The sequence below is a fragment of the Sinocyclocheilus grahami genome, unplaced genomic scaffold (genome assembly GCF_001515645.1).
Source record: "Sinocyclocheilus grahami isolate Dianchi unplaced genomic scaffold, SAMN03320097.WGS_v1.1 scaffold117.1, whole genome shotgun sequence".
Lineage (NCBI taxonomy): Eukaryota > Metazoa > Chordata > Actinopteri > Cypriniformes > Cyprinidae > Sinocyclocheilus > Sinocyclocheilus grahami.
Window position 1 is genome coordinate 1,222,723 of NW_015505296.1, and position 15,484 is coordinate 1,238,206.

Here is a 15,484-nt window from a genome sequence, read left to right on the forward strand (position 1 = left end):
GTGAGGGGAACAGATGATATATTTGATTAAAGACAGAGACTGACCGAGTCTAGAGCTGGACGGCAGGGAGTTGGTGCCGTGTGAGGCCCGGCTGCTCCGGGACAAGTCAGAGTAGTCTGCGGAGCGTTTCTGGCTTAGGTCCAGACTCAGATGCCCTTGATGCTGAGGACTGAGATGGAGAGAAGAAAACACACCAGATCAGCAAACACTCATCATGGGGTGAAGGAACAATTATTCTCTTGACAGATTAAATAATTACCCTGTTTATGACCTACAACGACTACTTGTACTTAGCACAATGTAATTAAAAGTTTGATAACATCATTAACTGCAATAACTCACATTTAGGATGCACTTGTTCTGCATTAAAGTGATACCTTCCAGGGTTAGAAATGAACAGGGGCTTGGGGCAAAAATGCCACTAAAATGAATGAAAGGTGCTGATTGCGGCAATCCATTTAGATCTGCTTATTTTGCATCAATTTTTATGTTGTGAGTGTATGAATAAAATGGCTGATCAGAAGCAGTCACCGGTGAAGAAGAAATACCTCTTTCGTAAGATAAATAATGTGAAGTCTTCATTTTCTAATGCATAAAATGCAATAAACTAATTCATAAACGGTTGTTAATAATGATTTGTCATAATATTGCAGTTCTGCCCTGTAATGAATTCCTGTTTTTCTTTATGATTTATTATATAGGCAATTTCATTATATTAAACAATTGTCATGTAAATCTATGTATGCCACCTTTGAGCAGCATTAAACAATCTGTGTAAATAAACATGCCATGTCAGATGCAGCTTCTATTCAACATTTGGAGTGTAAAGATGACTTTATTGGTCTATATTCTGATTGACTGAAGTTGCTTGAATTGAAGTATTTGACATAAGACAACACTGATACATTTAAGAAGGCAAAACAAATGTTCTGGAAATCAAACCCAGGGGGCAAATATTGGAAATTGAATGGAAAAAGTCGATACTGCCACAGAGTTGCCGTATTTGATGGAGGTACAGTCTTCAGTGGAAGTACAGTATATGTGTGTAAGTGTTGGTTATCTCAGTGGGAACTGTGGTACCTGGGGTGTGTGTGCTGCTGATTGATCTGGTTGGCGACAGTAGGGCAGTTGTTAGTGTGAACTCTATGACTGCGCACCATGTAAACGGGGTTCTTCATAACGGCCGTTACCGCAGAGCAGGGGGACAGTCCTCGATGTGCTGAGTCTGAAGCTTAAACACAACCACATAATAACCAATAAAACACTTCAATGAGAAACACACACTCCCCTTCGACTGCCCGCTGCACTCACATCTTTCATTTCTGCCACTATTATTGTGGTTACTGCTCTCCTCACACAGTCAAAAGATGTTAGTGAAGTCAAAATTGTGAGAAAAATTAAGAGTATTTTTTCGAATTTATGGCTAATTGAAAGGTGCCAATCCTTTAGAAAATGTCCATCAATGGGCTACCGCTGACTCGTTCATTTAAACTAAAGACAGCATAATAGCAATCAGGGTTTTCAAGCTTAGCCTAAATTATATGCTGTCACTTATATGCTGACTAGCTAGTTTCGGACCAAATGCTGGTTTATACTTCATAACTCTATATTTTTTCTAAATTAAAGAAAAATATTTGTACTTTAAAATGTAAATAAAATAATCACAAAGACTTGCCCCCTTTGGCCTAAATATCTGTCATTCGTTTTTATTTTATGAAGGTAAGGCTTTGTTTTTAAAATGGGGAAATTAGTTTGGCTGTTCTGCTCAGACAGCTTGCAAAATAGTAAAACCAACATGATAAAGAATCGTGATTTTCCTATAGAAAAAAAAAACTTGATATGATATTTTTGCCATATCGCCCACCCCTAACTTAAAATAACTTGTGCAACAAGAGTGAAAGCAGTACATCAGTAAAGCTCAAATAGTTTGTATAAGACATTACTTGTTTTCCTGGCATGCTGTAGAAAATGTCCAAATTTAAAGAAATCATTTTTGAAATACGAGGAAAATCATGCAGTAACAAATATGGACATTTTCTTTTTAACAAGTATGCAACTTTTTATGGTAGATCATGTTGGATCATAGTTAAATTTAACATATCTAATATTTCCCATAACAAAAGACATGGCCACAAATATTTTAAAAACTACATGAGGCACCAAGTGTACTGTATTGATGTCACACTTTGGCTTTTACTTTTGCTTGTCTTCAGAACTAAGTTCCACCAGTAAAGCCAGCTGCTCTGGGCGACAGATGAGCAGACGGCGGGGAAGCTCGGAAGCTTGAATATTTAAATCAAGTAAAAATAGACCTCATTATCACACAAACCCCATGTGAACTATATAGTCACGTGACCGAGGCATCAAGCAGCACCCAGAGTGGTTTGTCCTGTTTTGACACAAATCTACAGTCCTGCCAATGTGCTTTACGTCTTTACATGAGAAAATAAAATGCAAATATGTCACTGTATTAAATGAGACCTAAGCTTTTGCTTGTCTTCAGAACTGAGTTCCACCAGTAAAGCCAGCTGCTCTGGGCGACAGATGAGCAGACGGCGGGGAAGCTCGGAAGCTTGAATATTTAAATCAAGTAAAAATAGACCTCATTATCACACAAACCCCATGTGAACTATATAGTCACGTGACTGAGGCATCAAGCAGCACCCAGAGTGGTTTGTCCTGTTTTGACACAAATCTACAGTCCTGCCAATGTGCTTTACGTCTTTACATGAGAAAATAAAATGCAAATATGTCACTGTATTAAATGAGACCTAACTGACACATTTCAGGGCTCACCAATAAAAATAGCCTTATGCTGCAGTAAAGAATCAGGAAAAAAGATAAATGCATAAAATTGAGCCCTGCATTTTCATACTAAGCAATAGCATGAACATTCAAAGATGAAAATTATAAATGGGTTTCATTCGATAAATCAACAAGCTCGTTGAACCATATTCTACATGATTATCATAAATGAGCAATTCACTTATCCAGAACTGAGTTCACCATAAAATTAAGTAAAACATTAATTTTGTAGGCAGCCTTGATCGGAATAAAGATGAACTGTGCTCCTCAGAGCAAATGCAGACAGAGAGAGAGAGTAGGGAGAGTGTTGTTAAAGAGATACATTGAAATGCACCATGGGCCACTCGGGCTCTGATTAGGGCGGGTTTAACTCACTGGGAGGCAGGGTTCCATTATAGGCTGTAGGCACAAAACCCACGCTGTGTCTGTGAGGTCGATTAGGAGAGGAACACAGCATCTCCCTCTGCTCCACAGAGTCACCATCATTTGAATAACTCTGCCAAACACATGCACGCACAGCATTAGATAATGCAGCACGCAGTTCTGTAATAACTGGTAGAATGATTTTTCATTCTTCAAATGATATACAAAATCTTTATGAATTTCCTCTGAAAATGGTTAAACTATACTTTTGATCACTGTACCAAATTTATTTGAAATATTTAACATGTAGCACAGTTAAAAAAAAAAATCTAAAGAATCACGACACATTGTTTTTTTTTTAACTACAAGGAAGAATGATATTTTAAAAGTTGTCATTTACACTACCATTCAAATATATATATACAGTATATAGTGTATTTTTTAATCAGATAAATGTCTTGGTGAACATAAGAGACTTGTTTTAAAAAACAAAAATAATATTATTATTATTAGTATTACAAAAATTACCATTATGTTTTGGCATACATTTTTAATAAATCCCAAACTTCTGAAGCATGTACAATTCCACGTAAAGAATATGAATACTTTGAAGTGATAAATCATATTCTGAATCACTTTTGAATTCCATTAACTAATCGCCAAAGTGATTCATTGAACAGTTTAAATTAATTTAGAATATTTTCATCTTTGCTACTGAGGTTTAAAATCTTTGATCTATCAAATATCTTCGTCTCAGTGTTTCATATGGGCAACTGCTACAGTCTTTAAGAAACTTCAGTTTCAGTTTGGCATTTATGTTACTAGGCAATTCAAATATTTATTTAAAACGGATATTAATATATGAAAATGAATTAAATATGACAATGAATAAATCTAAATAATAATAATAATAACTTAACACATATCATATTAAGACAATATGTATCATATTAAAATATATACTTTAGTAATATAGCAAATAATATAATGTATACATGAATAATACTAGATTGTATAACTATAATTATAAAATTAATATAATAGAACATTCACACTAATAAAATAGCGCTATGCTAATCTTCTACATTTCATCAGGAGGCGTGCATCAGCATTTCTAATGTTCTCTCCCCCTCTCTCTTTCCTCCCGGTGCAGTGGGAGATCAATCTCCGGCTGCGAGGCTAATTAAAACAGGCAGGACGGCTGGCTGTGTCAAGCCCAGCGGATCTATAAATTCACCTGGAAGCTCTGGAGAGGAATGGTCTGAGGAGTCATCCTGCGCCTGAGCGCCGGGGCCGATTTGGGCCTAGGACGCTTCACTTCCGGTTCCTCCGGCCGCATCCGACCGATGTCCTCCTCGCAGGACTTCCTGGAGCTCAAGACCATGCCCTCACGCCCTGCCTCGGTGAAGTACAGGTTGCCGTTGCGGTCCTCCTGCTTGGGTTCGTGGACAGACATGGTGGTGATGGTGGACTCTGAGGCGGAGCTGCCCTGATGTTTGTGCTTGAACCTGAAGGAGTCGTTACGTGTGGGCGGGGTCGGGGGTGTGGGGGCGGAGTCTGCTTTCAAAGGTTGAGGCGAATGGTAGTCTGTCTTCGACAACATATCTGGCCTTTTGAAGGTGTCTGCATCAATGGGCTTTCTTTGCTTGGGCGACCTGTAGATGGAGAGTTGCGCCAGGCTGTCGGTTGTCATGGCAACACCCACCATCATTTTAGGCCAAGTGCCGCCACTGTGTTGCTTCTCCAAGCTGGTTTCCAGGGTAACGCATTCAGGGCCGACTGACTCTGAGCGGGTATAGCAGACCTCCTGAAAGGCACTGCCGCTGTAGCGGGCCGGTCCCAGCTCTGAAGCGGGTCGGAGAGTGTTAGGGTGCAAGGTGGAGATCGGGAAGACCTTTCTCTCAGAATAACCGCTCTCCTCCAAGTCGGTCCTGGTCTTTCGTCTCTCACCGCCCGTGTCCCCACTGTAAATGTCCGTCTGAGTGGAGCTGTTGTGTTTGAGGTTTCTGATGTTTCGTGAATGGATATCCGATAGGTGGATTCTGCCGTTGGATTTCTCGGCCTCCCTCAGGCTTTCAAAGATGTTCTGCCCCGATGTGCTCTGGGGAAAAAACTGTTAATGTACAGGTTCAGCATGACTGGCATAAATAAAACAACACAACATCAATAAAACAAACACTCAGAGGTACATAAACTACCGTTACAGTGGGCTATTTCATGAAGCCGGTTTCAGTGGCTACCAAGGTAAGTGCAGAGTTTAGTTTGCGTAAACTGTTTTTCAGCTTGAAGATGGATTGGTTTTTAGTGGTCATTTATTTGATGAAATAAGTCACTCTCCCCGTAACACTTGTTCCAAATTAAAATACTTCACAGTGAAAGCATTTTAGATATGATTGATATGCTTTCACTAATTATTAATAATATTTCACATGTACTTAACGCATTACATGTAAGCAATTATAATTTGACAACTGATATTCAATTTTTATCTTCAATTCCTGAATTGTTTTCTTTTAGGCAATTTGTAAACGTATTTAAGTTCTTAATTTAATTTAGTTGATTCACTTTTATTAGAGTCAGATATTTTCTTTCAGCTGTCAACTCTAAAGCTACTCCGAAACTCAGTTTGTTCAACTAGCTTCATGCAACAGGCCTCTTAGGGTTAATTTAATCCACTTTTTAAAAAAAATACTTTTTGCTAAGCTCCACCCCACTTCATGCTCTTCATTTTTATTTTTGAATGAGGGCATTTGGAAATCCACAACGTTCTTTAAAGTTATAAAATGCTGTGTTTATGATTTCAGAGTACCTTGTGTAACTATTATTGAGAAATTATCATTATATATAAAAAAAGGAAACAAATCTGTTTAAAACCATTCAAACACAAAAGTTATGGTTAGTTAGCTTAAGAAAGCAAAGATTTACAGAGCTTCTTAGCAAAGGCTCAGCTGATTGCTGAAAATGTATTGCAGAACAACTACAAACTAACCAATTTTCCAAACTTGACTTCCTTAGTAACGTCTCAGAGTTGGTATTCCAACTCAGACACAGCTGTCTCAAATACGCCTTAGAATAAATGTCACGGCAGCACCTTGGCATGTGGTAATGAGAGCGGCACACACACTCAGACAGCAATGAGAGAACAATCACCTTCATGAGGGAGAGAGCAAGCGAGTCCCTGCCACCCAAAAAAAAATACTTTTTGCTAAGCTCCACCCCACTTCATGCTCTTCATTTTTATTTTTGAATGAGGGCATTTGGAAATCCACAACGTTATTTAAAGTTATAAAATGCTGTGTTTATGATTTCAGAGTACCTTGTGTAACTATTATTGAGAAATTATCATTATATATAAAAAAAGGAAACAAATCTGTTTAAAACCATTCAAACACAAAAGTTATGGTTAGTTAGCTTAAGAAAGCAAAGATTTACAGAGCTTCTTAGCAAAGGCTCAGCTGATTGCTGAAAATGTATTGCAGAACAACTACAAACTAACCAATTTTCCAAACTTGACTTCCTTAGTAACGTCTCAGAGTTGGTATTCCAACTCAGACACAGCTGTCTCAAATACGCCTTAGAATAAATGTCACGGCAGCACCTTGGCATGTGGTAATGAGAGCGGCACACACACTCAGACAGCAATGAGAGAACAATCACCTTCATGAGGGAGAGAGCAAGCGAGTCCCTGCCACCCCTCAGCAGAGCCTCACATTCACTCAGTGATTTGTTATCCAGAGCAATCCCATTTATCTAGGGAGAGAGAAATTTAGGTCAGCGCTTCACCAAAGAAAAGTGCCAGCAGACTTTTCAATCCTTCTATTTTCGAACCCAGAAATGACTTCGGAAACTTGAGAATAGAGACAAAGAGATGCCTGGTGAATGAAAGGATGGCGCACTTTTAATATCTCCAGTTCAGATAAATCCTTCCATCTTTTTAAACGTAAAGAAATAGTTCACTTAGAAATATATTCTGTCAAGGTTTACTTCACCCTCAAGACAGTGAAGAATCGTACCGGCCATTTAATGAAACTAAAAGGAGACTCGACAATTTTAAAACGTCAAAAAAAGTGGTCCATACAGTGTCAAGTCTTTTCAATTCATACAATAGTTTCATAAGAGGAACAGCCCAAACTACTGAAAATAGATCTCAAAACAAATATGGTGATATTAGACATCAGGTTTGATGGCAATGACACACAAGGACCAAATGGTCCCATTTCAATTGCCATTTATGTGATTTAGTAGTCTATAAACCCTAAATTTGAGTCTGTTCCAGTTTTGTTACTGTTGACTAAAACTATTTAAAAAAAACATTCTTCTTAATTGAAAAAAAGCTGAAAATAAAATATGAATATTAGATGAAAAACAAACTAAAAGAAAATTTGAAAATGCTTGGCTACTAAATGAAATATGTTTAAGCTTAAGTAATAACATTACTGAATGAAACAAGCAAAAACTGAAATAAAAATCCATTAAAACGGTTTAGAAATGACTAAAAATGAAATTAAAAAGCAAACTGAAAACAAAAATAAAAGCTAATTGAATTAAACTAACACTGAAAAGCAACATTGGTCTGTTTCTCACATTAAGCTATCATATGGCTTCAGAAGACTTTCATGATGCTCCTATTGGTGTTTTTGTCATTTTGAAGTTCATAAGTCTTAGTCCCCATTTACTTTCATTATATGGAAGTCATTCTTCAACTTCAAGTAATTCAAATTGAGCAAGTAATTCAATCAAATGAAAGAATTTTCTTTCTTTTTTTTGACTGAACTATGCCTTTAATGATCAGAACCAGCAGATGTAGCACTACTGATTAAGTCATATGACATGGGCAATATCAGAGCCAAAAGGTTCCAGATTTCTTCTACAGAATATCTAACATGGAGTCGAAAGTAACACCGACGTTAATCCTGAGAGCGGATCAGGTGTTACTTTCGACTCCATGTTAGATATTCTGTAGAAGAAATCTGAGATTATCACCAGAGTAGCAGCTATCGCTTAGCACATCACCTGTCTTATACTCCTCAACTCCATTTAAGGAGAGGAGTGGATTTGATTGGCAGTGCGTCTAATGAGCCCCCATGCATTTAAGATAAGGAACTGGATTCAAAATCTGCTTCATTTAGGAGATTGTAATGAGAGGTAAGGTCAGACTTGTATAAGAGCAAATCGGATCCTTGACCGCAGCGATCTTCCTTCAATTTGAGGAAGGATTGCATGACTGCTTGATGACTTACGGCAATCAGGCGGTCTCCGATGGTAAGAGATCCCTCTCTGGCAGCTGGGCTGCCCGGTGCGATAGCAGCCACGTATACACCACCCTCAAGATTGATACCAGCGTCTGAGAAGGTGCAGAAAAAAACCAAGGGTCATTAATAAGAAAACAAGGGAAATTAGCCACAGAAATGGTCAAATTAGTCAGAAAAATATGTGGGATGTTGCAGAAGTAAGTGATACCTTTGTGTCCGATGAGATTAATGTGGACAGGAGTAACCAGTCTTCCTCCTAATGATTTCCTCCTGCGAACGACCATATTGATCAGCCCTCCTCCATTAAGTACGGCTTTGATGACCTGCTTCCTGTCTTTGTTAGTCAGGTCCACATCATTTATCTTCAGCAGCCAATCATTCACCCTATTGAGAGAGAGGCACTGCTGGTCAGGGCAAAACTATGAGCAGGGAAATGAGCACGAAATCATTCCAGAGGCCATTATCTGAAAAACACTCAATATCGGAATCCACCTCAATCTTCCATCCGCGATACTTCCTTTGTCCACTCGAGTCACAAATATCCCACAATCCCCTGGTAAATATGGATCATTCACCCCCTCTGCGATATCAAACCCCATTGCCTTCAAATCCATGTCATCCTGTTGGGAAGATAATGATGGACAGACTGATGAGACCTTTTCAAGTGGAAGTAGACAATTAGAAAAACAAGCTCAAAGGTCAAATGTTGTGAATGAGCATCCTGGAACCACGAAGGTAAATTTAAGACTTCAAGACCTTTTTAAGAACAAGTAAAGAAAATTTAAGGAACACAATGTGTTGCTTAATTCTAACACATCTCCATTACTGTTGCTTGAATAGCTTTACTCCCTACCACTACAATATAAATACAACTTTTACTGTACCTTCTGTTGAAATTGCAAAAAAGTGATGTTTTTCCTCAGTAATTTTGGCTGGTTTTCTAGTGCAAATGTCCAAAGATTTTTCAAGCAAGATACATTTACTTGAGAAGCAAAACTACCAACAACACAAAAAAACCCAAGTCTTGTTTTTTTTTTTTTTATTTTAGAAATTGATTTAAATGATGTGAGTTTATCATTAAAAAATAACAAATATTTGCCAATGGGCTCAGAAAAACATGTATTCAATTCAAAGGGAAAACAAGTTTTCATACCCCAATGCAAGATATTTGTTCTTGTTTTAAACCAACTCAGTTTTGTTCAGTTTGTCAGAAAACAAGACTTCATTTCTTCAATTTGCAACTCTAGTAAATATATCTTGACTTAAGGATGTTTAAATATTTGTATTGGAAAACAAGACAAAAATACTGAGGATGATATTGATATAAATTTCTTGTACCGGCAGGGATTGTAGGTGGGGGGGAGTGAATGTACAGCGCTCTCTCCCACCTTCAATACCATGACTGAGGTGCCCTTGAGCAAGGCACCGAACCCCCAACTACTCCCCGGGCTGCCCACTGCTCCGGATGCGTGTTCACGTTGTGTGTTTGCACTTTGGATGGGATAAATGCAGAGCACTAATTCCGAGTATGGGTTACCATACTTGGCCACATGTCACGTCACGTTAAAATATGCACATGCAGAATACTTTTCCAAGCCTGAAAACATTCATATAAATATTCCCAGATATTTCCCACACCTGTAAGATCAATATATTTTTCCTCATGACTATTAGCTGTACTGCTTTGGAGTTTTATATTCTTACCCGATCCTTCTCAAACTCCACCACCTCTGTCTCCCATTCTAATGAGTCTGTGTCTATGGCTGAATCATGGGAGCTGTGAGCCATTAGCTGGCAAAAACGTGCCTCCTTCTCCAACTGGCTCTCCATCTTCTCCCTTTATTGGTAGAGAGAGCACAAAACAAGATGGACCATTTTTCTCTCTCATCTCTCCAAACAGTCATCTAATTCATCTCACGCCCACAAAACCCAACACAAAACAGCAAGAATGTCAAGTGTCAACAGTCTTTGTGAAGACCATCTCTCTTTGTTCGAAGAGCTGCTGATGCAAGACTGGGATAACCTCTGTTTTACAAGCCTTCTGGATGATATGGGTTGGCATCAGGGCATCTTTTGCCGCAGTTTGTGTAATCTGTAACACCTGTGCTAGATGGAGATGTTATAAAAGCGGCATCAAGGTCAAACCTTAAATTTGGGTAGAAAAAAAAACAGGATCAAGTAGTTGGGGAATACTGGCAAACTGTCACTAAGATTCATAGACTCAGAGAGAGGAAAGCCTGGAGGGCATCAGTGACATAAAAAACTTGAGAAAAGTCTACTGCAAGAGGGTGGGGGTGCTCTGGAGTTTTGATGGGAATGGACTAACCACTAGGGGGCATCTGAAGCAAGAATTCATTCAATCATCCATGTATTCAGTATTATTACTTGCATTTATAAGATATTATCGCCAAATATAAACATGCCAAAGTGAATTTAATTTATTACGTTACTATGTTTTATACATTATTGCTTCATTTATTATTATTATTATTTGTATTTACAAGTTATTATGGCTACAAACTTGGAAAAATGACAATGAACATTCCATAATGTAAAATTCTTACATTTCTATTTAAATTTCATTCCCACATAACATTGAATTCTAAAAACCTATAAAGTTATTTTGGGACTTCGGATTGTTCAGAACTTTGTGAGAATAAAATTTAGAACCCTGTATTTGCGTAACATTTACAAGAGGTCAGTTGTAAATTTAATTTAATACACCATACTATCTGTAAACAGCTGACTAAAAGACTAAAAAAGTGTTTACTTGAGCTCTTTAAGTTCCCTGGCTGCATCGTTCCGCTGTTTCCTCATGTCGTCAAGGTTACGCAGGGCATCAGCCAGATCGCTGACGGCACGGTCTCTCTCTCTGCGCAGGTTATCACACAAAGTCCTGCCAAAACACAACAAAGACATGCTCAAGCATCAGCATCAGCATCAGCAGTTGCATATCATTAAATTCCTAGACTGATTAATTCAGTGGCAAATGTTACCGTATGCTCTCTCGCTCAGCAACAATCTTGTCTCTTTCTTGAAAGGCCCAGTCTCTGCGACACTTGGCCACCTCGGCCTCCTGAACAGCCTCCTTCAGCTCCTGGGACATGGCTGTGAGCCATTAGCTGGCAAAAACGTGCCTCCTTCTCCAACTGGCTCTCCATCTTCTCCCTTTATTGGTAGAGAGAGCACAAAACAAGATGGACCATTTTTCTCTCTCATCTCTCCAAACAGTCATCTAATTCATCTCACGCCCACAAAACCCAACACAAAACAGCAAGAATGTCAAGTGTCAACAGTCTTTGTGAAGACCATCTCTCTTTGTTCGAAGAGCTGCTGATGCAAGACTGGGATAACCTCTGTTTTACAAGCCTTCTGGATGATATGGGTTGGCATCAGGGCATCTTTTGCCACAGTTTGTGTAATCTGTAACACCTGTGCTAGATGGAGATGTTATAAAAGCGGCATCAAGGTCAAACCTTAAATTTGGGTAGAAAAAAAAACAGGATCAAGTAGTTGGGGAATACTGGCAAACTGTCACTAAGATTCATAGACTCAGAGAGAGGAAAGCCTGGAGGGCATCAGTGACATAAAAAACTTGAGAAAAGTCTACTGCAAGAGGGTGGGGGTGCTCTGGAGTTTTGATGGGAATGGACTAACCACTAGGGGGCATCTGAAGCAAGAATTAATTCAATCATCCATGTATTCAGTACTATTACTTGCATTTATAAGATATTATCGCCAAATATAAACATGCCAAAGTGAATTTAATTTATTACGTTACTATGTTTTATACATTATTGCCTCATTTATTATTATTATTTGTATTTACAAGTTATTATGGCTACAAACTTGGAAAAATGACAATGAACATTCCATAATGTAAAATTCTTACATTTCTATTTAAATTTCATTCCCACATAACATTGAATTCTAAAAACCTATAAAGTTATTTTGGGACTTCGGATTGTTCAGAACTTTGTGAGAATAAAATTTAGAACCCTGTATTTGCGTAACATTTACAAGAGGTCAGTTGTAAATTTAATTTAATACACCATACTATCTGTAAACAGCTGACTAAAAGACTAAAAAAGTGTTTACTTGAGCTCTTTAAGTTCCCTGGCTGCATCGTTCCGCTGTTTCCTCATGTCGTCAAGGTTACCATTCAATCATCCATGTATTCAGTATTATTACTTGCATTTATAAGATATTATCGCCAAATATAAACATGCCAAAGTGAATTTAATTTATTACGTTACTATGTTTTATACATTATTGCTTCATTTATTATTATTATTATTTGTATTTACAAGTTATTATGGCTACAAACTTGGAAAAATGACAATGAACATTCCATAATGTAAAATTCTTACATTTCTATTTAAATTTCATTCCCACATAACATTGAATTCTAAAAACCTATAAAGTTATTTTGGGACTTCGGATTGTTCAGAACTTTGTGAGAATAAAATTTAGAACCCTGTATTTGCGTAACATTTACAAGAGGTCAGTTGTAAATTTAATTTAATACACCATACTATCTGTAAACAGCTGACTAAAAGACTAAAAAAGTGTTTACTTGAGCTCTTTAAGTTCCCTGGCTGCATCGTTCCGCTGTTTCCTCATGTCGTCAAGGTTACGCAGGGCATCAGCCAGATCGCTGACGGCACGGTCTCTCTCTCTGCGCAGGTTATCACACAAAGTCCTGCCAAAACACAACAAAGACATGCTCAAGCATCAGCATCAGCATCAGCAGTTGCATATCATTAAATTCCTAGACTGATTAATTCAGTGGCAAATGTTACCGTATGCTCTCTCGCTCAGCAACAATCTTGTCTCTTTCTTGAAAGGCCCAGTCTCTGCGACACTTGGCCACCTCGGCCTCCTGAACAGCCTCCTTCAGCTCCTGGGACATGGCCTCACACTGTTTCCTCAACACGTCAATCTCCTTATTGGCACGCTCCATATCCAGAGTGGCCGAGTCTTGTTTCTGTAGCAAAAACATTCATGATGAATATGACTGCAGATGACTTCTTCACCAAAATGTGTTTTAAGGCATAAATTAAGACATCTGTGAAGACATACTAGTGAAATGAGTTAAATGAATTTCACCTTCAGTCTTACGGCTACTCTAGAGCTGTTAGAGACCTCTAGTGGACTCACTGCGGCTTCAAACTGACTGGAATAATCCAATGGCTCACAGTTTATGAGATTTTTATGAGCTTTGTGGTTTGTTGTGTTTGTTTGTGTGTGAAGACTGGTGTGACAGGCAGGGACAAAAGGTGAGAATAGAATGCTTTGAGATCTGACTCACGATTCATCTCACCAATGGCTCTTTAGACATTTCTGCTCAACGAACAGCAGATAAGAACAGCAGCTGATAAATATCTCAGATAAAAACTGAATAAAACTGGTAAAATACAACAAAAATATTACTTTTGAGCCATGGTAAAGCAGATGCACACACATTGTCGTGTCACGGTACTCTGAATGCAATGCATAATCTATTAAAAAGCTATTATTTATATTTAAAGAGTTAAAAACAAGGGTGTTGTAGTGATATGCACTACAGTTCAAAAGTTTGGGGTCGGCAAGATTTTTTATGTTTTTAAAGTCTCTCATGTCGACCAAGGCTGTATTTATTTGATCAAAAATAAAGTAAAAACAGTAATACTGTGAAATATTGCAATTTAAAATAACCGTTTTCTATTTGAATATATTTTAAAATGGAATTTATTCCTGTGATGCAAAGCTAAATTTCTAGCATCATTACTCCAGTCTTCAGTGTCACGATACTTCAGAAATCATTCTAATATGCTGATTTTCATGCTCAAAAAACATTTATCAATGTTGTAAACAGTTGTGCTGCTTCAATATTTCTGTAAAAACAGCGAAACTTCATTAGAAATGTTGAATCTGAAGATTTAGTGTGAATATTCATGATTTTTAAACTTCCATGACTTCTAGCCATTACACTTTTCAATCTTTATCATTGTTTGTTCTATCTGTTTAGACCCTTTCATTTTCCCAGTGCAACGTAGTCGACAAGAATTTTAAGCTCTTGCATTAGTAATGTTAAATTCACTTTCCTTAACTAACAGCATTGACGAGATAAAGTGAAATGACTTGTAAACCTTAACAACCCGATAAATGAGCAGATGCAGCACATAGTTATTGTCAGATGCGTCTATTTGAAGATACACAATTATTGAGCATTTTCTCCACAATCCAGACAGATACTGTCAAATTAGCTTTGCAGGGTGCAGGTTCTTATTCTATTTAAACAAAGAATCTTCATGACATTTTCATGTATTAGAGATAAAGGTGGCAAGATCATCTCTTAGAGGTTGCACTCAAAAAGGGCAATTTCTCACTGTTGAAACATTAAGGCACTGAGCAGAAAGGCATAACTCGAAATAAATTACTTTACAATAAACATTTCCATTACTTGTCTCAATTCCATATATTATTTTACCAGGCCTGGAAAATTCCCTGTGTTTACCACAGAAGATTTTCCATAGAAGATTTGATGCAGCATTAGAATATGAAATGGTTTTTAATAATGTCATAATGCATATATTGAATCCTAGATTGTAAGCACCTGTCTGGCCTGGTAGTATTCCCGCAGTAACTGGTCTCTCTGGATGATGGCTTCGGTTCTCTCTTTCCTGGCCACATCTCTTTCCTCCCGCACAGTCTCGATGTCTTTACAGGCCTGACTCAGCTCTTTCTGGGCCTCCGCTTTGTCCTTCACTTCATGGCAGTATTTTTCCAGCAGCTCGTTTCTCTCACAGATGGCACGGTCTCGATCCACCAGCGATGAATTTAGCTCCTACAAAAAGACACAGACGCCAGCGACAGTTATACGCTATTGATTTAAAGTGCTTTTTCAAAACAGCATGTTATTCACTGGCTGCCTAGCACTAACTTGCCAACAAAAAGCTGATTTACAGAACAGAAAGCATATAAAAACAAGGCTCAGTCACACCTTAATCTTAAATACTGTGTTTAGGCAGTGATACAGTGAGTTTCCCCAAATGACCGCTGACCATAAAGATCAGAGCAAC

The 15,484-nt window shown here is 38.0% G+C and overlaps 1 protein-coding gene across 1 annotated transcript in view; it reads right to left on the minus strand.

Moving 5' to 3' along the window:
- Positions 1-15,484, minus strand: part of LOC107589568 (disks large homolog 5-like) — a 72,719-nt gene that overhangs the window by 20,930 nt on the left and 36,305 nt on the right. The window contains exons 8-19 of the mRNA XM_016278058.1: positions 15,019-15,249; positions 13,223-13,407; positions 12,997-13,122; positions 10,125-10,257; positions 8,913-9,040; positions 8,629-8,804; positions 8,409-8,512; positions 6,826-6,918; positions 4,406-5,281; positions 3,181-3,301; positions 1,081-1,225; positions 45-169 (exon numbers count right to left, since the gene is read on the minus strand). Coding sequence (XP_016133544.1) covers positions 45-169; positions 1,081-1,225; positions 3,181-3,301; positions 4,406-5,281; positions 6,826-6,918; positions 8,409-8,512; positions 8,629-8,804; positions 8,913-9,040; positions 10,125-10,257; positions 12,997-13,122; positions 13,223-13,407; positions 15,019-15,249 — 2,443 coding nt within the window. The remainder of the gene's footprint in view (positions 1-44; positions 170-1,080; positions 1,226-3,180; positions 3,302-4,405; positions 5,282-6,825; positions 6,919-8,408; positions 8,513-8,628; positions 8,805-8,912; positions 9,041-10,124; positions 10,258-12,996; positions 13,123-13,222; positions 13,408-15,018; positions 15,250-15,484) is intronic.